Consider the following 26,021-nt stretch of genomic DNA (forward strand, 5'->3'; position numbering starts at 1 on the left):
CATTATTGGGTTGTCGTTCACGATTCGAATTGGAGGCGGACACGCCAACTTCCTGACTTGGTGTCGACCGTCCTACTTACTCAATCGTTTGCTTTGCAAAGTCCCACTTTCTGCGAACGCGTGCGAGAGGCTTCAGTTGTGAATTGCCACATTGGGCACACTTCATTTCGCTTGCATATGGCGAACAGACACTCAAGAGTCGTGTCACTGTGGTTACGAGTACGTGGACAATTTTGGTTGCCCCCAATCCAGATACTAATCCAATTTGTCGCGCATCCGAACGGCTTCTGATCTTCCAGCTGGCCAGAGAACAGATTCATTGCTTAGTCGCTCATCTGGGGTCTCAACGTCCTTGACCTTGAATGTTCAGAAGGAATAACTTCAGTTTCTACACTCTGACGACTTTCATTCTGTTTATAAACAAAGCCAATTGTGATAATTGATTAGGACTGTATAGTGATTACCCATCCCCGACGGGTGAGATAAGGCAAGAGCTTCATAGTCAACACAGTTTTGTGAATAGGTGGTGTTTTGAGCCAAAGTGCGTTGTGTCTTGCTTTGTTTCGGTTCTGATCGAATAACAACAAACTATATAACTTCCTTTATAGTGCTCTGCACTGTCACGTTTTTTTGTGGGTGGTGAGTGGATTAGGTTGCTGGACAACAGATGTATAGAGTGTAATAACTGGGGCGAATATTGGTTGTCTTGCTGTGTAAGGACAGTTGACTTGCCATACAAGTAATTAGATTGCTAATTCATTTTGTGTCATAATTAGTCGTTTTAGTCAGTACTGTTGTAGGTTTATAACTTGTATTAGGAGATGTTGGTGTTGCCAGTTTCTGATGCCAAGTTACTTTCATTTCTAGCAATCAGGCTTGATGCTAGAGTAGGATCGTACCCTCCATTAACTCATTTTAATAGGTTAAGGGTTATAAGATTGATCAAATTCTCCTCTGTCTGCTTCTGTTGTGTTGCCTCTGGCGTTAACTGTTTATACCCACTGACCTCATGCAGTCAGCAGATCGGGACATTCGACTCGATTTTTATCAGAATATAATTGTTTTTAGGCAGAGAGAAAATTGGTCACCAGACCAGCATGGTCGTTTTAAATCAAACCTGATTGGCTCTTGAAGGCACTTTTCAGTGTATCTCTTTTATATGTGTATCTGTCAGTTAATTTATGGATAACTCATTTGTCCAAGAATCCGTGTTCAGAAGAAAAATTGTGTTGAGTCTTCAACATGTGTGAAACTCTCTCAGTTTAGGTATTCACTCATTTATATACAGGAATATGTATGAACCAGAGTCAAGACATGCTGAACCCCGACTTCTGTTCGATTCTAATTTTAATACAAAGGCTATGGTTGTCCACTTCTGGAGTAACTCCCAAGTTAATCCTTCAGCTTATCACGTTTACCTGTGGTGTATGGAAGTATGCATGTCTTAATGCAGTAGCCATGCATACTGTAACAATCTTTCTAACTAGATAGATCGATCTATTTGGAGAGTTACAGTGTAGAGACTCGAGTATTTGCTCTTTGTATTGAACCATACTTTGAGATGTCTTGTGTGATAGGGTGTGTGTGTGTGTGTGTGTGTGTGTGTGTGTGTGTGTGTGTGTGTGTGTGTGTGTGTGTCTGTCTGTCTGTCTTGTAGCACCTTGTAGGCCATTGAAAATGATCTGGTTGTTTGCATTGGGTGAGTAACTGATCTTGCCTTCTATAAAAAATGTGCATTAATTAATGCAAGTATCTCAATGTGTGTGATATTTATTTGTGTCAATTAGACAGTAGTATTGTTGTGCTTGTCATGTGTCACCAATTCAACCACAACTTGGTCAGGTTCTCACACCACCTCAGTCATCCATTTCAATGAGCTCACTGTGTACTTGAGGCATAGCCACAGACCCTCAGTCCCTGAATATGGATGTAACATATTGTCTGAATGTTGACAGTTCCTGTCTACCAGGTTGACTCCTCTGATCTCTTCCACCTGCTCTAGTGTCACACATTTCACTCATACTGAAAATGACTTCATTTCTTTTACCTCCTAGGGACTGGCCAACAAAACCACTCTATTCACCATCTGACAGGTTCCTTAGAATTAGGTCTGTCTCATTACTGGGCTTGTTGTGGTTTTGTCATTGGCTTGAGTTCCTGCATTTCAGGAAGAAGCACAGGAACTCTGACCATTAGACTTGTGGGAAATTCCCATCTGGCAGGGAGACATACCCAGCCTTACATGTTCCACTTCTGGTTGAGACACTTATGTGTCAGTTCTGTCACCATTTCGGGGCTTTATGAGGGTCTAACTGTTGACCACAATTAAGAGTTCTTTTATAGTCATCTCTTTGTTCCATCTGCTCTGCTCTTTGTCTCACTCATTGCTCCACAACTCTAATCTTTCCTGGAGGCTTTAAGGCAACTGAGCAGCAACCACACAACTAACATAGGAATTGGGGCATTTCTAGAGATTTCCTGGTGGTCCTCACAAATCATTGGCCTTCTCATGTTTCTCTAATCTAGAACTGTGGTAGAGTCGAATGGCAGGAAATCCTACATCAAACTAAAGGGCCATAGCTAGACCTAAAGACAGAGGAGGCAAGGCATGGGTCTATACTGCTAGGGTATACTTTGTACCATATGACTGCAATATATGGTGTATTTTATCAGACGTTTGAGTCTACGAGGACAGACACATTGACCACTACTATGGCAGTCGAGCATATGGCAGCAAAATTTTGTGCTTGTTTACCTGGCGAAGGACGTAAGGATCATTAGAAATCCTTTCTGGGCCCTGTAATGATCTTCAAATTGTGTGATTGTACTGTACTACAGACCTCTCAACTCTCACGATTTTGTGGTGAGACTCACGATTGATGGGCATTTCTCATGATCTCACGATTTGCACCTAATGTACTGGACTCAATATATACGGCTCTCCTTGCTTGTACCTGAGTTATCCAGGGTATCTACTTGCAGTAAAAGTAACTTGGAAGTTTGAGGCAAAGCCTTGGCACACAGAAATGTGAAGCTAGGTCAACAGGTAACCTGTTAACCGTGCTTACTTTGGACACTTTTAGTGGCGGTGGTCATTTAATGACAGTCTCACGATTTGGTGTGAAGAAACGTTGAGAGGTCTGTGTACTATGGTAAGCGGCTCTCTGTAATAGGTGAGTACACACCTGAGCATCTACTTCGATAGTGGATCGCTAGGGCCGCATCTAGATTTTTGTCACACACTCCAAAGTACAGAGGCAGGGAAGCCTACCCTCCTGTCTCATCCTGATGGATTTTACAGCAACATCCAGAGAGACTTCATTCACCATCCAACTGTCCTTAGTCTCAAATCTGTTAAAATCTGATTGTGTAGTTATTGAGTGGATTTTGAACTTGACATAGCCTGGAGCAGGATCAAAACAAGATGGCAATCAGCGGAGTCTGTGTTGCTTCACTGCCAGTTTGTATAGGATTTTGTAGTCGTGCCAACTTCAGAGTGACTCTCTGTCTAGTTTCTGATGGAAATCATATATTTTCTGTTGCCTGTCAAATGCTCATCCCTTCTAATCACCAATTAAGCCAGCTCTCATAACAGTGTAAAATATCTCTGGCCATTTAATTAATAATAGCCCCTTAGACATGTACTGGGGTACTCACGTGTATAGACTTGACAGACCTGTACAGAATTCAAGCACCTTCCCAACTGTTCTCAGTCTCAAATCTGTTAGATTCCGATTGTAGTCATTGAGTGTATCATTCCCTTGGATGTTGCCTGGCGTAGCATCCAAACAAGATGGGCAATTAGCCGAGCCTGTGATGCCTGCCTTTGAGTTTGTATAGGATCCCATAGTCTTGCCAACTTTTAAATGTCTCTCTGTCTAGTATCTGATGGAAGTCACATTTTCTGTTGGCTGTCAAGAACATCTTCCTATCCAAGGGATCACTCCTAACACTTTAGAATATGTTTATGCATGTAATGGCCCATTAGACCTGTATTCAGGTATGGATTCAAATATGTTGTTGTTGTACATGAAATTGCCTCTGAACCTGAGTGTATTCATTCCTTGTTATCATCATCCGTTTCTCTGTTTTTCATCATACTTTATGTATAAAGTGGAAGGTGATGAGACAGGCAGGAAGTCTTTATTGTACTAAGTTTTTAATGGAGTGATTGTACCATGGGAGCCTAATGGTACGAGATGATTGAAGAGAAACACGATCATTAGAGACCCTGACTCTCAATTTGTCTGGGATTCTACTGGCTAGGAAACGGCCAGACAGGGTGGGTCATTGTTTCTGGTTGACGGCCAGTTACTAGAGGCTAATGCAATGACTTGGTTCTTAGTCTCTCTCTCAGTTTGTCTGTGTTTCTGGTGGCCGGTGGACTTAAAGGCCAGACAGTGTGGATTATTGGTTTCCTAGTTGCTGGCCTGTCACTAGAGCTAATGCAGTGGCTTAGTTGTTAGTCTCTTTCTCAGTTTGTCTGTGTTTCTGTTTGCTAGTAGACTTAAAGGCCAGACAGTGTGGATTATTGGTTTCTAGTTGCTGGCCTGTCACTAGAGCTAATGCAGTGGCTTAGTTGTTAGTCTCTCTTAGTTTGTCAGCGATGCTGTTGGCTAGCTGGCGAGCGTGGAAAGGTCAGACAAGTGGATTGCTGTGACAGCTTGGTGGCTGGTCACTAGAGCTAACACACCACATGGTTCTTAGTCTCTCTAGCTTCCGCCTTTACAACCAATGGTTAAGCGTCCATTGTTGATCACTTTGCTTCTCGTCACTGTCCTCTCGTCTTACTCTCTTGCATTCCTCTGTCATCTTCGTTCACCTTTTTCGAATTCGAACTTGGAACTAAAGAAAGTATTCTCATGACATAACTCAGTAGTGTTTGGTTAGTTGCCAGCTCCAGCTCCAGGGCACAATTTGATTTGTTTGGAATTTGAGTGGCCTCTTCTCTCTCTCTATCTTGTCAGCATAGTGCCTCTGAGCCATCCCACAGTTGTTTCGGCTGTTATTCTACTCTAGAATGGGAATCTGGTGTTAATCAACGTAGAGTGAGTGACTAGGTGATGTAGAGGATGATGTGCATGCAACCTATCTCCAATGTTTGTTGTATCTTGTGTGGTTTGTTGGTGACATAAGCAAGGAAGTTGTCTAAGTGATTCCTTGCCCAGCTTACATTTTTCTCATCGTTTATTGTGTCTAAAATTGCTTGCACTGCTTACACTCTTGGGGTTTTGTTCCATAAATTCTTGATACATTATACTGTTGCTTGAAATGATGCAGCTTCTGTTGGCACAACTGAAATGTGTTGTGGAGACATGCAGTCGTAGGGTCTGGATGTGGGTTGTGTTCAGAGTCATTGTGTTGTCTCAATGGTTGATTTGAAATGATTAATAATGTACAGAAATTGGGTTTTACTATTGGGAACTTGTTAGCTGTGTTTACCTTTGGAAAGGAATTCGGTTTTAGTGTGTGCACGTATGCATGTACATGTGCGTGCATGCATGCATGTGTGTGTGTGTGTGTGTGTGTGTGTGTGTGTGTGTGTGTGTGTGTGTGTGTGTGTGTGTGCGCGCGCGTGTGTGTGTGTGTTCTTGTACATGTGCCTATGTGAAAGCAAAATGACATTTAGTCCTTCCGTTAACCACACAGGAATGATGCATCTCTAATCTCCTAACGAGTTTGTTTATTATACTTCCAATGACAAAAGCAACAAGTAGATTCCATTTCGTCCTAGTCTTGCTATATAATTGTGGTTTGCTACCTTACCAAGTCCAGTATCCAAACTCACTCACACAGGCGAGCATCTCCAATCAGTGAACAATGTATCTCGACTATAGAGCATTCGATGTTGTTTCTCTCCACAAGCCATTGCATCCTCATCCTCATCATTATTGAGCAACATAGTCAGTAATTGATGCATCTGTTCTGTTATTGTGAAAGTCTAACACTGCAATGTCTCCTCATTCCCATTTCATTTTTTCTTTGTGTCATGACTGTACTTCATTGTTTTAGATCTAGATCGTCTTCTCCTGCCGTTGTGAGCTGTGGCAGTGTCATGGATTCTTATCATCGACGTCCAATTCTCACTCGTCCGGCTTTCGAGAAGAGGCTTCCTGTGCTGCAGCCTTTGGTCTATAATGCAACGTGTCAGGCTACTTCATTGGCGAGAACGGGATTGTGTTCTCTCATCGAGAGAAAGGAAGAGACAGAAGTGAGTTGTTATGATAGCTGAGGTTCGATTGATGGGGTTGGATAGGAACACTGAGGGTCTTCCAATTCTGTTTGGAGTTTTTTCTGTTTTAGGTTATCTGTGTAGGTAAAGGGTGTCGAGGGGTAATGAGATAACAGTTGATAGTCTGATGATATTGAGGCCGGGCTTGCATCTCATTGTTGTGATAGTCTAATGTATTGTGAGATGCATCCCTCCAATACAATAGTAATGTATTGTGAGATGCATCCCTCTAATACAATAGTCTAATATATTGTGAGATGCATCTCTCTAATACAATAGTCTAACGTATTGTGAGATTCATCTCTCTAATACAATAGTCTGATGTATTGTGAGATGCATCCCTCTAATACAATACTCTAATGTATTTTGAGATGCATCCCTCTAATACAATAGTGTAATGTATTGTGAGATGCACCCCTCTAATATAATAGTCTAATGTATTGTGAGATGCATCCCTCCAATACAATAGTCTAATGTATTGTGAGATGCATTCCTCCAATGCAATAGTCTAGTGTATTGTGAGATGCATCCCTTCAATATAATTGTCTGATGTATTGAGATATGCAGCCCTTCTGTATGTGACTGTATCAAGCGTCACACTCCTCTGTCTAATGTCGTTGCCAATCGTGTCATTACGGTGTACTGAATTAATCTGTTTTGAATTTTATAGGAGTCCAAGACGTCCCATTCAAAGCGTCGCAGTCCTCCCGAACGTGTCGCTGAGTGGACTTCAATCGTAGAAGGTGAAGAGACATTCAACGTCCATCTTACGGAATCTAACGAAGAGACAGTCTCGGTCCACGAAGGCTCGCTCACACAAAAAGGTAACGACGTGGCAACTACAAGCAATAAAGCACAAGTTGTTACCATGCCATTAAAGTCGTCAGAAACGAAGTCCAGTAAGTTGACTGTGTTGTCGGCTATTTGCTTGCTAGCATGCTTGTTTGATTGGTAATCTGTGTGCTTGTTGTTTGGCTTTGTAAGCGTCTTGTGTCTACGACTACTGTTTTACTTGAGTGTAAAATGTCTGTTTTAGGTTTGTCTCATGATGCCTTGTCTGTCTGTCTGACTGTCTGTCTGTCTGTCTGTCAGTTGTCTATCCATTTGCTTGTCTGTTTCTCTGTTCGTCCGTCTGTCTATCTTTCTGTCTGTCCATTTTCTTGTCTCTCTGTCTGTTCGTCCATCTGTTTGTGTGTCTATGTGTTTGTCCATTTGCCTGTTTGTGTGTCCAGTTGCTTGTCTGTCTGTCTGCCTCTCTATGTGCCTGTCTGTCTGTGTATCAGTCTGTCTGTCTGTCTGTCTGCTTTTCCGTCTGCTTATTTTTTTGGTTAACCTGTTTGCTTGTCATGTAGCTCCATAAGCCTCTTTTGTCTACAGCTAGTGTTTTACTTGACTATAAATTGTACGTTTAGGTTTGTCTGATCCGCCGACAGTTGTCGTCACTGACACTTCGACGTCCGAGACTTTCCCTAGAACCAAAAAGAAAATCGTAAAGCGCGTGGTGAAGGTCAAGAAAAAGGTGACTCTAACTGCCGCTGACAAAGAAGCAAGACTAGCTGCAGCCAAAGGAAAGGAAGTTGTGCCCAGTGCAGAAGGAGACAACGTGACAACAACAAAGGAAGTAAAGGTAAACAAGGAAGAGAAACCAGCAGAAGGAAATGATGTCGTCCCGTCGGAGTCACAGCAGAGAGTTACTGAATCTCAGATCGTTACGGAACTGAAAGACATGGTGAAGCAAACGCCAATCGCAAAGACGAATTTGGTGAGTGAGACGAAGAGAGACGAGGAGGTTGGTAAGGATGCGATTCAGGAGGAGAGTAAGGAAACGATGGAGACACCGGTGACGAGTCAGGAGTCGCCACCGGCGAGAGAGAGAACGCTGCCGAGGACAAAGAAGGTGAGGATGATGCCAGTGGCTGTAGAGTTGTGAATGTGATTGCTAATCTGTGTGTGTGTGTGTGTGTGTGTGTGTGTGTGTGTGTGTGTGTGTGTGTGTGTGTGTGTGTGTGTGTGTGTGTGTGTGTGTGTGTGTCATTGGTTTTTGGTTGTTTGTTTTTTGGTGGTTTGTTGTCTCTCCGTCCGTCTGTCTGTTTGTCTCTCCGTCTGTCTATCCGTTTGTCTGTCTGTCTGTCTCTTGGTTTGTCCATTCGTCTGTCTCTTTGTTGGTCAGACTGTTTGTCTGTTTGTCTGCATCTTTGTCTGTCTGTCCATCCGATCATTCGACTGTCTGTGTCTGCCATCTCTCTGGCTGTTTGTCTCTGTCTGTCAGTGTGTCTGTCTGCCCAGGGCATAATTTACTTTTTCTTTTTTTACGTAGCCGTATTGCTACACAAATTGAAAATTGAGTAGCAGTAATGCAAAATTGCGTCGCAGCCATATTTTGCAAAACAAAGCAATCAATTGCCCAGACATTTCATGCTTTTTTGTCTACAGGCGCAAGTTCATAGTCAGTGCCAAACTGTGACTAGCGATGATACTATTACATTTGTTATTATAACACAATTCCCTTTAGCTAAGTGGAAACGAAATTACTTGAATAGTAGCAAGTGGCACTCTGCCCATGCAATTTTTAGAAGCAAAATATGCTATTCATTACCTTTTGTTTTTTTTAACCATATGGCTAAACATGTGGCCTCCTTGGAGTGCTGAAGAACCGTTGGACTGCAAGTGTAAGGTCAAACTGTGCCAATGGCGGACCATCAACGCTAATCCTCATCAAGTGACCTAAGGTATCTTCACTAAGACTTGACCGCCAGTCACTTTTTATCTTCCTTATAGCACTGAAACCACGCTCCACTATGGCATTGCCGACTGGAAACACCAGCAGTATGCACACCAATTGCACAAAGTTTGGAAATTTCTCTTTGTACTTGGACAGACGGAGTGACCATACAGTATTTTTGGATGGTGTCGCAAGTTATCGATTCAGTACATTTTGAAGAAGGCCCAGTCTGTCATTACCACATCCAGCAATACGTTGTTCTTTAATAGAAGACGACAGAAGTGCTCTACAGCAGGAGACACATCAGCTACACCAAAGGCTGCAAGATCATCTCGGTCAGTCGGCCACAGATTAGTGTCAAGGAGACAAACTGCTTTAAAATCCCTGTTGTAGACAGCCCATAAGCATACAACACAGAACTATGGCATCCTGGACTGCAAGGTGCATGAATTTCAATCAGTGCTGCTAGACGATAAGCTCCTCAAGGGAGCAACCAGATTCCAACACTTCTGCAAATACTGCACTTGCCTCAGTCTTTAGAGTAGACGACAACAGAGCTACTGGAGACAATGATTCTAGACAACTTCTGGCATGTTGCACAACAACATATGCATAGTGTTGGACATTTTTACATAATTCAATGGCTGTTTGCAAACGCAGCTCAAGATGACGACTTTCATTTCCACAAACCAACAATGATGCAGACCGATACAGACAGTTTCCATCACCATACACTCTAACTGGGCCTAAACTTCTATCAGCGTCTTCTGGATAGAGGTTTGCAGCTATGGTATCGGTAATGTATCTGCAGGTCTCACCTTCAGCAGGGGTAGATAGAGACTCAGTGTGTCCTAGTTCCTCCAACAGTTCAGAAGACACTGAGGGTTTCATGTCTTGCTTTAGATACATTAAGAAATTCAAAAGTTCTTGTTGAGACATACTGCTGTTACTAACTTCCATGTTCGTGCAAAACTGAACTTTAGATTTAGTCGGCGTTGACGTTTCTAGACAGTAGTTGTGCTGTTTGTACTTCTGTTTGGTTTGACCTTTATATTGGAAGTTCGCAAATGTAGTGCTGTTTGTACTTCTACTTTAGGTTGGAAAAGTACTTCTGTTGTGATGACCTTTAGGTTGGAAAAGCTGTGCTGTTTTACTTCCCCGTGTTTTTGTGACAGTGCTGTTTGTGTTGACCTTTACATTGGAAAGGTCCCATGCAACCACACATTGCAATATTGTTATTTTAGTTGGTTGACCTTCTACATTAGCTAGGATTTGAAAAAAAGTGCAAGTACATTGACTACACTGTTACATACTTTTGTTTCTTTTTTACCTTGTTACATAGTTACATGGAAGTCTCAATAGCTATCTTGTTTCAAGTTTCTGTTTCTGTTGCCATCCCTTCTTCATGAATGAGATGATAGTTTCAGCAGGTGTTCTGCTAATGTGCTTTAGTTTCATGTATTGCACAGCATGACCACTCAAGTAGGGATGGTTCATAATTGAATAAAGATGTACTAGTATATTATATATAGTATCTTCTCACACATTGCTATGCAAAGGGTGCACCATTATAAGGTTCTTGGTTAGACTCCTACCTTACTTGGATGTGATTCGGCATCGCAGTTTGTGCAACAGGTAGTTGCCTTTGTTTAGCAACATACAAAAATTGATTCGCAAACTGCGATGCGATACCGGATAAATTATGCCCTGCTGTCTGTTTGTGTGCCTATCCTCCTTTCTATGCATCTCTTCTTCATTTTTCTATATTTCGGTGTTTCACATTAGTTTTTTTTGTCTCTTCACTCTCCCATTTTATCATCCAGGTTGTCAAGAAAGTGAAGCGAATCATCAAACGACCCGTCGTGACTCCCTCAACAACCAGTCTCACCGACATCTCATCATCAGTCACGAGCGACTCCCCGAGTCGTGAAGTTACGCCTTCTCCTCTCCAAGGCCGTAAACGTGTGACCCGAATCGTAAGAAAACCACGTCCTGTATCTGACAGCTCGGAAGATAGTTTTCGAATGAATGAGGCAAATGAGTCGACGAGAGACGGTATTGACAAGTCCGTTAGTGCTACTGTGAAGCATAGACACGTGACGGTTGCATCATCGAGGTTGGTAGTATCGAGAGCAACGTCTCCTGGTGTCGAGCAAAAGGAGTTTATGAAAGAGTCATCTTTGGTGAGGAGATGTGTGGGACTTGGTAGACTTCGAATTTTGGTAGACACTCATATAGACAGACAAAGAAACAAAGAGACAGACAGACAAATGGACAAACAAAGAGACAGGAGACGAATGGACAGACAGGTTGATAAACAGACAGATGGTTGCCTAAGAGGACAGAGAAATAAATGGAGACAGACAAACAGACAGACAACCAAGCAAACAAACGGAGACAGGCAAACAAATGGACAGACAGACAGTCACATAAAAGGACAGACAGACAGTCACATATAAGGACAGACAGTCACATATAAGGACAGACAAACAAACAAAACGACAGGCAGACAAATGGACAAACAAACTGACAAACAGACAGTCACATAAAAGGACGAGCAAACAAACGAATATAGAGACTGGCAGACAAACAGAGAGACAAACACAGATGGTCACATAGGAGGACAAATAAACAAACAGAGACAGGCAGACAAAGGGAGAGACAGACAGACAGACAAGCACACAGAGAGACAATCACATAAAAGAACAGAGAAACGTACAAAGAGACGGGCAGACAAATTGACAGACAGACAAACACACAGACAGATTGATGATCAGCCAAACAGACAGACAGACAGTTACGTAAAAGGACAGACAAACAAAGAAACAGACGTATGAACAGACAGATAAACAACAGACTGTGGTGTACTTGCAAGAGATGCATATTGAGGTTGTCTTCATTATAGAAGGACAGGACGGTGGTCGGTCGTATCAAGGAGGAGCTGGAGGCAAGAGAGACGTCTCCACCTGTGGAGACTCCCGGCGTCAAGGTGTCTCACGAACTCGGCCAGTTGAAGAGCAATCGAGAGCAGATGGAAGAATGGTGGGGCAAGCGGACGACAGATGGAATAATAGCTTCGTTGGAACCGAAGTTTGATGGTAAGTGTTGATCAATTTCTGTTTTGGGTCTGTTTGTCTGTCTGTTTGTCTATTTGTTTGTCTGTCCATTTGTCTGCGTATCTGTCTTTTTTGTCTGCTCTTTTATGTGACTGTTTGTCTGTTGTTTGTCCAGTTGTTTGCTTATTTTTCTGTTTGTCTGTTTGTCTGTTTGTTTGTCCATCTGTTTGTCTGTCTGTCCATTTGTCTGCCCATCTGTCTGTTTGTTTGTCTGTCTGTTTGTCTGTCCTTTGGTTTGTCTGTCCATTGCTCTGTCTGTCCATTGCTCTGTCTGTCCATTGGTCTGTCTGTTTTTGTGTCTGCTTGTCTATCTGTTTGTGTCTGTCTGTCTGCCTGCCTTATTAATTATTGAAAAATTATGTATTCTAGTGTATAGAGATGCTGTATCCTAATAAAATAACCTGCCTGCCTGCCTGTCTGTCTGTCTGTCTGTCTGTCTGTCTGTCTGTCTGTTCAATACATATATTTTCAACATTGAAATCTACAGTCAACACAACTAAGCAACTCTACTCTCCCAATTGCACGTAATCTCTACCAAACTAAAACTCAACAGAAACCAACCCTATATAAGGCTGTACAGTGTAGCACATTAATAATTGTGTATATTGTTCATTTTGTTTGTATGTCTGTCTGAGAGTTAGTTGTCTATTATCTGGATGGAAACCATCAAATATTTCCTGTCATTTAGGTTCAACTCTAATCAGATGGATTGCTCATCACTACCTTAGCAAGAAGGGAAAAGGAATGACCGAAGACAAAGCAAGATGTGAAGCCGAGAAGTTATGCGAAAGTCTTCTGACAGCCGGTCTGTTACAAGAAGTCGATAAAACAGCAACAGATGAAGGTTGTGTGTGTGTGTGTGTGTGTGTGTGTGTGCATGTCTTTCAGTCTGTCTGTCTGTCCGTCCGTCTGTGTGTGTGTGTGTGTGTGTGTGTGTGTGTGTGTGTGTGTGTTTGTGTGTCTGTCTGTCTGTCTGTCCATCTGTGTGTATGGTTGTGTGAAAGTGTGTGCACATTCGTGTCTGTCTGCCTGTGTCTGTCTGTCCATTTGTCCGTCCTTCTCTGTGTGTATGCCTGTATTACACATAATTAACTATTTTCTGTTTGAACAGCTTCACTATTCGACACCAACCACGTGTACACATGGTGTGCACAGTCTCTTAATCCTCAAGAAGCCACTCCCTCACTACAGAGACCCGTACGGACACTACGAGATCAAGTATGGCCTCCACCCTCCCCAGCCACGGACACCGACTCACGTCTCAAGTACACCGAATCCGAGCATCGCCTCCTCATGATCGCAGCAGCCAAGGAGTACACACGAGAACTAGAGAAAATAGAGAGGAGATACCAAGAGGAGATTGTACAGTTAGAGTTGAAGCACGAGAAACGAGTTGCCGAGTTAGAGAAGGAGATGTACAGCCTAGCGGCACAAGTACGCGAACAGGCGAGTCAGAGAGAGAGTATGAATCGTGTAGCTTCAACACCTCCGCCGCCGCCGCCGCCTCCTCCTCTCTCAGGTTAGTTAGTCGGTGTTAAATGGTTTTTGTACAATGTAATAGTCTAATGTATTGTGAGATGAATCCCTTCAATACAATAGTCCAGTGTATTGAGAGATACATTTGTCCAGTAAGTCTAGTGTATTGTGAGGTGCAGCCCTCTAATACGATAGTTTAGCGTATTGTGAGGTGCAGCCCTCTAATACGATAGTCTAGTATATTGAGAGATGCATCCTTTCAATACGATAGTCTAGTGTATTAGGAGATGCATCCCTTCAATACAATAGTCTAGTGTATTGTGAGGTGCATCCCTCCAATATAATAGTCTAGTGTATTAGGGGATGCATCCCTTCAATACAATAGTCTAATGTATTGAGAAATTTTTCTAACACTGATATACAACCAACCTCTCTGTTCCAGGAGCTGCAGCTCCTCCGGCTCCTCCTCCTCCGCCTGGAATGATTGGCCAACCACCACTACCATCTGGCATCCCCGGAGCACCACCACCTCCACCTACTGTTCCTGGTGCCCCTCCGGCTCCCGGCATCGGAATGCGCATGGGAAGTAGGAGACAAATTCGAAGGCCCAAGGTTGCTATGAAGCCGTTATTTTGGCAAAGACTGCCGGTGCAGCAAATGAAAACGGGTGCCGGCGTTCTGTGGAAGGACTTGGACGAGCCAGATATCAACTACGAGGAGGTGGAAGTGATGTTTGCCAAGAAGGAGACAAGCTCGAAGCCGTTAGCTGACAGCTTGAGCAAACCAAAGAATGCGAAGGTACTTTGTTGTGTGTATATATTGCTGTATGTGTGTGTGTGTGTGTCTGTCTGTCTGTCTGTCTGTCTGTCTGTCTGTCTGTCTGTGTCTGTCCGTCCGTCTGTCTGCCCTTCTGTTTCTCTGTCCTTCTATCATCCATTCGTTTAAGTTTTTGTTTGTGCATCTGTTTATTTGTTTTATGTCTGTTCTTTTGTTTGTCTGTCTCATTTTGTCTGTCTGTCTGTCTGCCTGTTTGTTTTTGTTTGTCCCTTTGTCTGTCCATCTGTTAGGCTGTGTGTCATTTTGTCTGTTGTCTATCTGTTTTGTCTGTCCATTTTTTGTTGTCCCTTTGTCTGTCTGTCAGTTTTGTCTCTGTTTATCATAAATTAATTTCCAGTGAATTACAGTCTCACTAAGGTTTCTTTCTGATAGACACTTCACTTTCTGGAACCCAAACGACTCCAGGCTGTAGGCGTGTTGATAGGTCATCTCAATGCGACTATGGAGGACATAGCTCAGGGTGAGCGACCACAAATTTTGTTCTCCTTAAACTGAAGCCAAATCGTGGACTACAATGCATGCACAAATAGCCACTTGATTGATGCAATCAGATAGGAGCTGGAAATGGCATGATGATGATGTACTGTATAGTGAGATTAGGGATTTTGTGAACACTTGCAGGGTCACATCAGATAGGGGTCTGTAATCGTTTCCTGTATTGACAGTCGGAATGGTTGACCCTGTCTCGCCAGACAGGATTGATGCCGTCAGGTTTGATTGTGTTACAGGCAAGGCCTCTCTTCTGACGTCAATTGTATGATTGCTTTCGATTGATTGGCAAATATCGAATTGTAGGGGAGAGGAATGGGATCAGGGGGATTCTCGACATTGAATTGACACGATAGTATCAGTTGGGCCTCAGTTGCGTCTCTCGTTAAGAGGATGACCCTGTCTGGTGTTGACGTTGTGAAAGTTAAATTGTCGGCTTTGGCAATGGGGGAGCCATACGTAGGATGGCTAAGCGATGGTGGGAATTAAAGTGATTGTGGAGAAGGAATCTTCGACTCCTTAGGCTTTAGTTCAGGGCTGTGGTTTGCTTGTATTATTTGCCCGATAGTGTTTGCTTATTAGAAAGTTGTATGGGAGAGATGCATGTCTCAGTGCATTAGAAAGTTGTATTAGAGAGATGCATGTCTCGGTGCATTAGAATGTTGTATTGGAGAGATGCATCTCTCGGTGCATTAGAAAGTTATAGTGGAGAGATGCGTCAGTCAGTGCATTAGAATGTTGTATTGGTGAAATGCATGTCTCAGTGCATTAGTATGTTCTATTGGAGTTACATGCCTCGTAATACTTTCTGTTAGTGGGATGCTTCTTATCATACGTTTCAAGTAATAATATTCGAGGGAATCATCTCTCAAGATGTTACATGACGCTAATAGTCTATTGCTCAGAGGTAGAAACCTTAGGGCACATTCCACTATTATCGCATCTACAATTACTAGTCAACGAGTTATATGTACATAACGGAGTTTTCCCTGTAGTTACGTTTATATGTGTGATGTCTAGGTGTGTATGGGTTCGACACGTCGGTGCTTGACTTACATAACTTTCAATCTCTCTTTGACATCCGAGGCACGAAGGAAGAGCTCGCCGCCATTCAGGCACATCTAGAGAGTGAATCGGATGCTCAACTAGACAGACCAGAAGCGTGAGTCTTGGTGTTCGTATTAGATGATTAGTGTAGCAGATTTTGTGTGATAAGTCGTGCTGGATGAATGCATGTTGTGTGCATGACTATAGAAGGTATGCATCTCTCAATACTTAAAGACTATTTCCATAGATGCAATGTCATTGACTGCATGACAACAGACATTGTGTGAACCAAATTTGAGTGTTCTTACCTTTTCTCTGTAGTTTTATCTATCAGTTGTCACAAATTTCTGGTTTTTCTGAACGAGTCGAGTGCTTTCTTTTCAAGTCAAACTTCGACGAGATGCTGTGCGACATCAGTCGCAAGTTCTTCAATCTTCGTCTCGTCTGTGAAACGCTGCAGAAGTCTGTGGGCGTTCGGAGATTTATGTCTATGGTTTTGACGATCGGGAACTACATGAATGCTGGAAATAGGCAGAGAGGTGATGCGGATGGTTTCTCGCTTGACATTCTGGGAAAACTGAGGGATGTGAAGACGAGGGATAATTCGTCAAATCTGTTGCAGTATCTCGTCTCGGTTTATGTGAGAAAGTATGACAAGGTGCTGGTCTGTTGTACATGTATGATAGCATTTGATGGAGTAAGATGGACTGACAGACAGATGGATGGATGGATGGACTGGCAGATGGAAAGACAAGTAGACAGAAACTCGGATGCACAGATGGACCGACAAACAGACAGACAAATGGACAGACACAGAGGCAGACAGACAAACAGATGCACAGACAAACGAACAGACAAACACACAGAAGAATGGACAGACAAACACGCACAGACGGATGGACACACGCATGCATGCACGCACTCATGCACGCACTCTCTCTCTCTCTCTCTCTCTCTCTCACACACACACACACACACACACACACACACACACACACGACAAATGGATAAGCAGGCAAACAGACATAGAGACTGACGTACGGATGAACAGATGGACAGACGAACAGATGGACAGACAAACAGACACACAGACAGACTGAGAGAGCACAAACACAGCCATACGCATGTGCAGACACATTTGATTGTCTTGTAACGAATGCTCTAATTGTCCTTGGCTTTCCTAGGACGCCGGTACTGCCGCCGCTCGTATTCCTCTCCCCGAACCAAGTGACGTAAATCAAGCCGCTGAGATACGATTCGAAGAACTCAACGCCGAAGTACAGCTACTAGCAAAGAGACTAAATGGTAAAGTGATCATACAGCACGAACTGCTTGTGTATGTGTCACTGATGTATTTGTATGTTGCAGACGTTGAGAAGTTGTCGCAGTCGGTCATTGCCGTGTCAGCTCCCGAGCATTTGCAACCGCTCAAGGACACGATGGAGCAGTTCATTGAATCGGCAAATAAGAGCATTGCAGAACAGGTTGAAGGTCTAAATGAATGCCAAAAACGGTGAGTTAATACATAATCATGAACAAGTGGTGACTGACTTGCATTTCTAATGTATGCACTTGCTCTTCTTATTCTCAGGTTTGATGCTCTTACTCAGTACTATGGCTGTCAGTCGAAAGACAACGATGGCCCGATGACACCAGCAGAGTTCTTTGGTTTGTGGACCGCAGTTTGTGTTGATTTCAAAGAGTTGTGGAAGAAAGAACAGCAAATAGTAGCAAAGGAAATGTAAGTTGCCATCATCTGATGTTTGACGTGTGAAATGCCATGTGATATTAAAAGTAATAATAGCCAGTCTGACATACAGAAAGACACTTCGTTTTCCAGCACTGATTTCCATTGTCGACGACGCTCTGGCCTGATTGGCGAGTCTCTTGTGCAGTCCTTGCCCCTGACAAGGTTTTATCTGACTACCTAACAAAGCCCAAGAAAATTCAGCACAGGATGTCACATGAACTGTACACCTTCCAGTCACGTGAGTTGATTGAATATTCACCCACTACTAGAGATACCTCGAGGTTGCTTTCCCTTAAAGGGAAAGGATCCGGTGCTTGGCTAAATGCATCTCCAACATCGCAAGGTTTCGCACTCCAACCCTGCGATTTTTGCTTGGCGTCTGTTGTGAGGCTTGGTCTTCCTATTCATCTGTCAGACTGATTACAAGCCTGCAACTGTTGTGCAACATTAGCTGAAAGTGGATGCCATCTATTCACCTGCAAGACAGGAGGAAGGCCTGTCTGGTCACATGAGTTTATTGCAGGTGTTTGGTCTGATTGCCTAGGGAGCCTTAACATTCACCACTGCCGTGAACTTCGGAACAGATATGTCGATTCTGCATGCAGGCCTGACATTGTTATGTTTGATGTCGACCTAGGATCTAACATTGACCTTACATCTCATTGGTCACACCCATGGAGCTCGGAAACTTATCCTAACTCTGCTGAAAAGATTGGAGCTGCGGCAACTGTTAGGGAAGCCAGAAGGAAGGCCAAATATGACTGGCTCAAGTTGCCTGGAGGCTCAAAATCTAACATCATCCCATTAGTTCTCGAGCACTTTGGTACATCGGGAGAGCAAGGAAGGGAGTTCTTGAAAAATCTATCCAACCAGTCATCAGACAAAACCGGAAGACCCAATGCTCCAGAATTTTTGGACTATTGGATAAAACAGTTTTCCATCTAGCTACAAAGTGCAATGCACAAGTGATCTTAAAGAAACTGTCCGGACTATGTGGTGGACCTGAGAAGACCATGACTCGCAACACTCAGGTCTTCCCACATTACCTTTCTTGCATTAGTGATTTCTTAGATCAAACTAATGCACTTCTGCAATAAAATTAAAAGGCTACAACCAAAATGAAATGTCTGTTTCTAAAATGAAATGTCTATGAAATAAATCAGTGATCATGACAGACGGACAGACAGTAGACCTGCTTAGGTGTGTGGTAGTAGATTTCAATGTTGAAAATATATGTATGTATTGACAGACAGAGGCAGACAGACAGCCTGACCTAACGATCAAATTTGTTGTAGTTATGAGGAGAGAAGAGCTGCAATGAGGCGAATGAAAGAGAAAGAGACGGTCGGCGTCAAGAAAGTTTTATCAAGTCTGAAAAGCAAACTGGTGAGAGAGACCCAACAAGTTGAAGTAACCGAACGTGACGGTGCTGACTTACTTTGTCTGTCTAGCTTGGAAAATCGGGCAAGAGTACAACGACGTACAAGAAGAGACGCTCGCTGGACGACATACAGAAGGAGAAAGACGTTTCCGATTACGAGCGACTCGTCAACGTGTTGACCGACCACGAGTCATCCAATTGACTGACCCAGTCCAAAACGGCGACCTTCCGGGAGTCATTAATATCAAACCGACTAGATCAATCCTCTTTCTCTCTATCCATACAGTATACATAGACAGGATATATGTTATAGACATGCAGGATAACAGTCTGCGTAATAGCTCAGCTAGAGTTCTACCATCTCGGGTGCTGCTGCGAGATGTTGGCGATTTAGAGGCCGCGGTATGTTTCTCTCTCTCTCTCTCTGGTTTATAATTTACTATGAAGATGAACGGTAGTTCTACTTTTGTAGTGGCACTGTGTGCCGCTTGTAGGTGAAAGTTTATTTTTCATCTATAATTAGTAAGTGTACACGAAGCGTGTTAGGGTTTCAGTAGACTGGCTCTCTCATTTGCTTTGGATATATCTGTGTGCACATCGTCAGGTTTGTCTGTGTGCGGAGAGAACGCTTTGCATGGCATGTGGTACGTTCGTTGCGCAGTGCGGCTTGTGGCCTTTTGTTTGGTGTATTGCCGTCCGACTATAGATTTCTAGTCTGGTCTGATTGTTACTTGATATCGGAAATGGAACATGGAGTAATGTTTACAGTTACTGCATGAATATGCAAACACATTACAATACCAGTGCAGATTAACTAATTAAAAGTAAGGGGTCAATTAATATGACGTCATCAACAAAATGACGTAATAGATATTATAAGGATTGTCACTTTAATACGTACTTGTATTAGCCGTTAGCATTGTGCATAAGTAGGTCAATTTTATTTTCGCTTGATTGGCTCAATTATCTTTCAGTTGTGATTAATACTTTTTGTAGCTACACAGGAAAGATGTTGAATAAAACTAAGTAGTCAACTAATTCTGTAAGAGCAAACGTTTCTTTTTGCTTTCTGTAATACAAGGTCTGTTAGTAGCAGTAAGGTCTACTGGCAAACGCACGCATACACGCACACTCACACTCACACATATTGATTGACACATATTTGATTGACACACACACACACACACACACACACACACACACACACACACACACACACACACACACACACACACACACACACACACACACACACACACACACACACACACACACACACACGAGTCTAGTTCTGAGCCTGTAATCTATGTAAGCCATACTATTTGTTCATGCCCCATCTTCCTAATTAAATAGTTCTCGTTGTCTCCTAACAACCTATACAAAAAACAATTCCCGCCCTCAGGCGTGTCACTATATAATGTCAGTTTCAAGCATTCCGCCGCAGCTTTCCTGCTCTCTTCATCACACAAGATGTCAGCTCTCACAGCTCTAGTCGTAAACCTCATCCTAACGGTGAGTGTCACAAACACAAACGATATCAATACTCAGGCATGTCTCGGCAAACATGTTGTGTTCCAACCATTAACAAAAACATACGATTTCTATTGCAGCAATTCGCCTCTTGTCGAGAAGTTAACTCCGACTGTGTTGTAACTCAGCTATTTCACGCGGTAATCCTTCATTCTAATAAGCATCTCTCTAGATAGAAAGTTAGACACGAATGTTTGTCTATTTGTTTGGCAGGTGAGCAAACTCTCAGCTCAAGTTGAAGTAAGACATGCATTCTAATCTATCTACATATCGATCACTTATTCATTGAACAAAATTTAGTCGATTACCAACCGAACTATAGAATGATGTGTCATTCAGTAGTGACTCCGTCTGACTAGAAGCAACAGATGTCATACAGCAGAGTTGACACTAGCAGCATGTTAGGAAAACGCCCATAATATATGCATTAAGTAATGTAATCAAATTGTCCGCTATGCATGCAGCTCTAAGCATCGAGAAGAAATGTCCGTGAATGATGATTTTAGAAGCTAAAGACATTTTGTTTTACTTGAAATGAGATTATTGATTTCAGCATGGATACGCGAAAATACACAGCAATGCCTATTGCGTAAGATAAATTGTTTGTTGTTGTACCATTCTGGCAGCATGCTTTCTTTGCAAAGCTGATAGTTGACTGTTTGTTGTTGCAATTGCATTCGAGTTACATCAGAGAGAAAGAAATAGACCTGACCAAGAGATGGCATGTCAGCAAGTGAACTCCTAGAGATACACCAACAACACAATGTCGAATTAATTAAAAACAGGAAAAAAAGTGACATACGTTGGGGCTTTAGTAGCCCATGGTTACTGTTTTTGAGGGTTTGAATTATGTTCTCGCTCTGTGCGACGTGATGGTAGAGACCACGTATTAGCTAGTGCCCTAGAAAGAGACCAGTTGGCTTGCTAACGTTTGTCTCCTGCAGCTACTCGAGTAACACGGCGCTAGCCGACTCTAAACTTATGCGCATATTACAAGCCTTTGAATTGCAAGTAATGATTACTGAAACGTGACGAAGCTACATAGGCCGTCGCCATATTTTCATAACAAGGCTATATGAGCGCGATAGACTCGCAATCTTCTAAGACGAGAAGAAATGATAAGTATAAATGCGCGCATAAAAGTGAATGTGAGCAAACCACATAATTAATTAATTACCCCAAAAGCGCCCATGCGCTATAGTTACTGTAGATCAATTTTTAGAAAAAAAATTGCCCAACAAGACAATTGCAATGCAGCGCATGCGCTTTTTGTAATCGATGGTGTTAATTATTTAGTGTGCCAGTCGGTGTGCTGACGTCTTTTCGCTCCTTCAAGATGTCGCGAGGGAGCTAAAAATTTTAGTGTGTCCATGCAGCTCCTTCGAAGACTTCTCGCTCTACATTGTCTCTGACAGTCTGATTAGGTTCAATTGAGGTGGATGAACGTTTTGTAAACCTTAGAGTTTAGCAGCCAAGGGTTGGCACTTTATTGCTTATTTATTACTCCAAGGCGCGCGTGCGCTAGAGTTAGTGTGAAACGGCCGGACAAACCTGATTAGAGGGAAGGATCGACAGAGCAAGCAACGGACAAACAACTGGAATGCAGTGCACGTGCTCATTAATTAATTATTATTGCTGGTGTAATGAAGAAGAATTGTGGTGCTAAACTTTCGGCTGCTAGCTTACTATAGCGTTGTAAGTATACAAGGATGCAAGTCTAGGTCAGGAGATGCAAGGTCACTTGGACGCCACTAGACATCATATACCCAGATATGTCTAACTATATCTAAACAGCTAGTCTGCAGCTGGCAGGCGCGAATCCGGGATTTTTGAAAGTGGCTGCAGGTTTCAACTCCGCCTACTTTAGTCAACGCATTGGTATTGTTAGGGGTGCAAATGGGCCAGGCTTCTTAGAGTAGATAGCTGAAGGAAATGACAACAACTCTGTCAAAATATCTTCAACAATGTGTTATGTTATAAACTCCCTAAATCATCAAAACTGTTTAATTAACAGGATCTAACTGAATCATGCCTATACTACTGCTAAATGAACGTTAAGTAAAAATTGCGGTGCAGTTATGTCTCTTTCAAACAAAGACTGTATAGGAACAATCTCCGTGGATGACTTTGTACAAAGGAGTAACAAACTTGTCTACAGCTGGTACCCGCTCTTTGTAATGCATGACGATAACTGATAGGTCTGCAAGACGCTCTTCTGCCTTAGAGAACTTGCATAAATCTTCAGTCTCCTCAGCAGAGAAAATGATCTCTCTGCTTCTGCACTTGTGCTATCTAAGCAGTGTACATGCTATAATAGCAGACAAACATTCGGGTACAATTGAGAGCAAGACCAGGAGAATGTTGTCGGCTAGGGCATTCTCGCACTCTTGCTTGCATTCCTTGCCTTTTGCATTTCCTTGCATTTTGCATTTCTGGTATTTGCTTTGCGATACTGACTGCAACCTTCTCACCTCACCTCGCAGAGACTTCGAGAATGGAAGATCGGCATGTCAGTGCAACATTCCATTAACCTTATTCTATTTGGTCAACGTCAGAACAATCAGAAGGGTAGGCACTAGACACAACGTTACAATGCTCGGACATTATCTTGCTACCTTTAGATCGTTCTCGCATTTGGAAAGGCAGGGAGTCTAGGTAGGGTATCGCAACGGATCGTTCTCAAATGTACTACGACTAGGTGTATTACTCTGGTTTCGCTGTAAGTTCGTTTTTCTCAACGGATCCAATACTGTCCGCGAGTCGCAGAATGTCCTGATACCAGCAGTCAAACTACATCCTGCCTTTGTTGCCTCAATCCTTTCAGTTACTGAGTGAACCATTCCGTACACAACAAAGATATCCTGGTCACGAGTCTGGAGTTTCGCTCCCAGACCTCTCTCTCTCTCTCTCTCTCTCTCTCTCTCTCTCTCTCTCTCTCTCTCTCTCTCTCTCTCTCTCTCTCTCTCTCTCTCTCTCTCTCTCTCTCTCTCTCTCTCTCTCTCTCTCTCTCTCTCTCTCTCTCTCTCTCTCTCTCTCTCTCTCACTTCGTCAAGAATCTGCTTAGATATCATAAATACTGCCTCCGTTTGAAATGAGCATAATGTTGCTTAAGACCTTGTGCTTTAACTCTCTGGCTAACAAATGGAAGGTTGAATCACCCACAACCCCTACCCTAGATCTGCCACTGAGCTGTGTCGTTGACATTGCAACACTAGTGTATACGAGTGTCTTGTCTCTAATCATCCGTGCGTCATTGCAACACTTCAATGGATGTAGTAATATCTTTTGCATTTTTAAGAAGTATCGAGTAACTATTAGGGATCGACAATTCTACGTGCCAGTCAATGTATCTAGCTCTCTTCTCACGCCCTTCCAGTACGTGTGCGCAGCTGATCCGTAACCTAGTTAGCTAGCAGCCGAGGGTTTAGCACTTTATTGCTTCTTTACTTTAGTAAAGCATTTGGCGTGTGACTGTAGAGCGTCATGTATTTTTGGTAAATGTTCTTAAGCAAAGTATACATAATATTTAAAATGGCTTTTAGACTGCAAACCAAGAGATCGCCACATTAAAGCAAGAAATGGTAAGTGTCAAAGTGTGTAACAGCCACACATGCAATGTCACATAACAACTTCAGTAACTGTATGCATTTTGGGTATCCCTACAGAACACGTTGACCAGACCGGCAGCTCATGTAGTCGGCTCCGGCAGTGGATGGCAGTCATACGGGACAGGTAATTGATTTAAGTTTAATAATAATAATTGCTACTAATAAGTATAAAAAATTTGTATTACTATTGTTAGGATTCAATTTTATTTGTAAATACAATACTTAATATTGATAATAGCGTAAAATTATAATGAATATTACTGGCAATCAATATTAGATATATTAAGGTTTGCAAATATCTGAAAATACTAGGGGAAGTACAGAATCTTTGCCCGCGGTCTATCAGCGGCCGTAGCTGCAACAACAATATACCTCATCTATAGCTTGCGATGCTCAGCGCATGCATGCACTAGCATGTCCCTTCCATGACATCACGGTCAAGTTGTGATTGTCAGCTTCTTCATCATGTCGTCTGCGTTAATTACTATGGGTTGGACACTGCACGCAGATGAAAGTAGTGTCTTCCTAAAAGGAACTTTCTGTGGAGGCACACATGCGTATAGAATAAGAACGACACAGTATACTAGTGGCGTAAATGGAAAAATCTCGGATATGTTGATTGGAGGCAAATAGCCGAAGAAATATTCTTGAAAGTGCAAGAGGAAAACAACACGCTCCCATGCAGTGTACCGCTTGGTGCAGAAAACGAGATTGGGTAGAAATGGAACGCGCAGTCAAGGAGGAAACGTAGGTTGTAGGTCGAATAGCTAAGCACGATTTGTCGAACAGTTAAGATTTATCAAAAGATACGGCCTTTTGGGACTTCTCTACTACATTTTATTGATATAATTCGTGCACATCTCAAGATGTCAAAGCTTGGGAGTAAACAATGTTTTGTTTCTTTCCGTAATTTCTAGTGAATAAACAAGGAGCAAACCCTTGAGCACCCCACGTAAAGCCGGCTATGCGGGAAGCAGGACGTGGCAAGACTGAGGCCAGCAACCATAAGAGACTGTTCTTCAACCCTGTTGATTGTATTTGGAAAGCTGAGATGCACAGGAAACTAAAGCTGCTATAATTTAAAAGGGAGATCTGAAGGGCTGATTGGTATTTTTTGTATGAAGGCTTCGTGTCCTCTGGTATTTTCTGTTCCGTAATGATAGTTGTTTGAAGACTTGGTGTAGGAGCTTAGCTGCCTCTAGCCATCAATCGCGTTCCATTACAAAGCGTTGGGTGGTCAAAGTTTCGTCAGAGAATGATGGGCGCACCAACCTTTAGTTTAGAGCCTGTTGCTGAAGTCTACCATGTAGTTCTAGTGAACTATAGGGAATTCGACGGGTTACTGGACAGCATGAAAGGTATTAACAACAGTAATCGATTGACTTGTAGACCTGTACGGGTCCAGGAATCTGATGGAGAAGGGTCGAGTTGATCTGTCCCACAGCATCATCAATTGAAGCAAAAGTATCACCTTTTCACAAAGCCATTTCTGATCCATGAAGTGCTGCATGCCACTGGCGTAGCATTGGGGGATAGACGGCTGGAGCCTCTCCAATCCTAGTGGGTGTGTCATGTAAAGCGCCATGCTTCCCAAACAGTGAGACAAATCTTTGGCCATTTGTAATTGCGAGGGCGGAGGTTCATACTGTAAAAGTAAAAGTAAAGACAACGTGAGTTGCTTTGCAGTGCCTAAAGTTGAGGACAACGATACGCCGGTGGTGCTGCTATAGGCTGGCAGAGAGTTTGTTTATCAGCATTTCCTCTGTCTCACCCAGAGGACCACTGTGCCACTCACTCTCTTCCATGATGATCTGACCATCAGGATCAGGCACC

The 26,021-nt window shown here is 42.8% G+C and overlaps 1 protein-coding gene across 2 annotated transcripts in view; it reads left to right on the forward strand.

The window, feature by feature from the left end:
• Positions 1 to 19,653, forward strand: part of LOC134198171 (uncharacterized) — a 22,576-nt gene extending 2,923 nt beyond the window's left edge. The window contains exons 5-20 of one of the 2 annotated variants that reach the window (XM_062667505.1): positions 6,013 to 6,211; positions 6,903 to 7,131; positions 7,645 to 8,129; positions 10,778 to 11,137; positions 11,860 to 12,052; positions 12,759 to 12,914; positions 13,182 to 13,589; positions 13,989 to 14,344; positions 14,756 to 14,843; positions 15,893 to 16,034; positions 16,241 to 16,577; positions 17,104 to 17,224; positions 17,288 to 17,432; positions 17,511 to 17,660; positions 18,965 to 19,055; positions 19,121 to 19,653. In XM_062667505.1, coding sequence (XP_062523489.1) covers positions 6,013 to 6,211; positions 6,903 to 7,131; positions 7,645 to 8,129; positions 10,778 to 11,137; positions 11,860 to 12,052; positions 12,759 to 12,914; positions 13,182 to 13,589; positions 13,989 to 14,344; positions 14,756 to 14,843; positions 15,893 to 16,034; positions 16,241 to 16,577; positions 17,104 to 17,224; positions 17,288 to 17,432; positions 17,511 to 17,660; positions 18,965 to 19,055; positions 19,121 to 19,252 — 3,592 coding nt within the window. In that variant the 3' untranslated portion in view covers positions 19,253 to 19,653. The remainder of the gene's footprint in view (positions 1 to 6,012; positions 6,212 to 6,902; positions 7,132 to 7,644; positions 8,130 to 10,777; positions 11,138 to 11,859; positions 12,053 to 12,758; positions 12,915 to 13,181; positions 13,590 to 13,988; positions 14,345 to 14,755; positions 14,844 to 15,892; positions 16,035 to 16,240; positions 16,578 to 17,103; positions 17,225 to 17,287; positions 17,433 to 17,510; positions 17,661 to 18,964; positions 19,056 to 19,120) is intronic. The other variant, XM_062667506.1, reaches the window with a different exon arrangement.
• Positions 19,654 to 26,021: the final 6,368 nt, after the last annotated feature.

This window comes from Corticium candelabrum, chromosome 2, assembly GCF_963422355.1.
Source record: "Corticium candelabrum chromosome 2, ooCorCand1.1, whole genome shotgun sequence".
Classification (NCBI taxonomy): Eukaryota; Metazoa; Porifera; class Homoscleromorpha; order Homosclerophorida; family Plakinidae; genus Corticium; species Corticium candelabrum.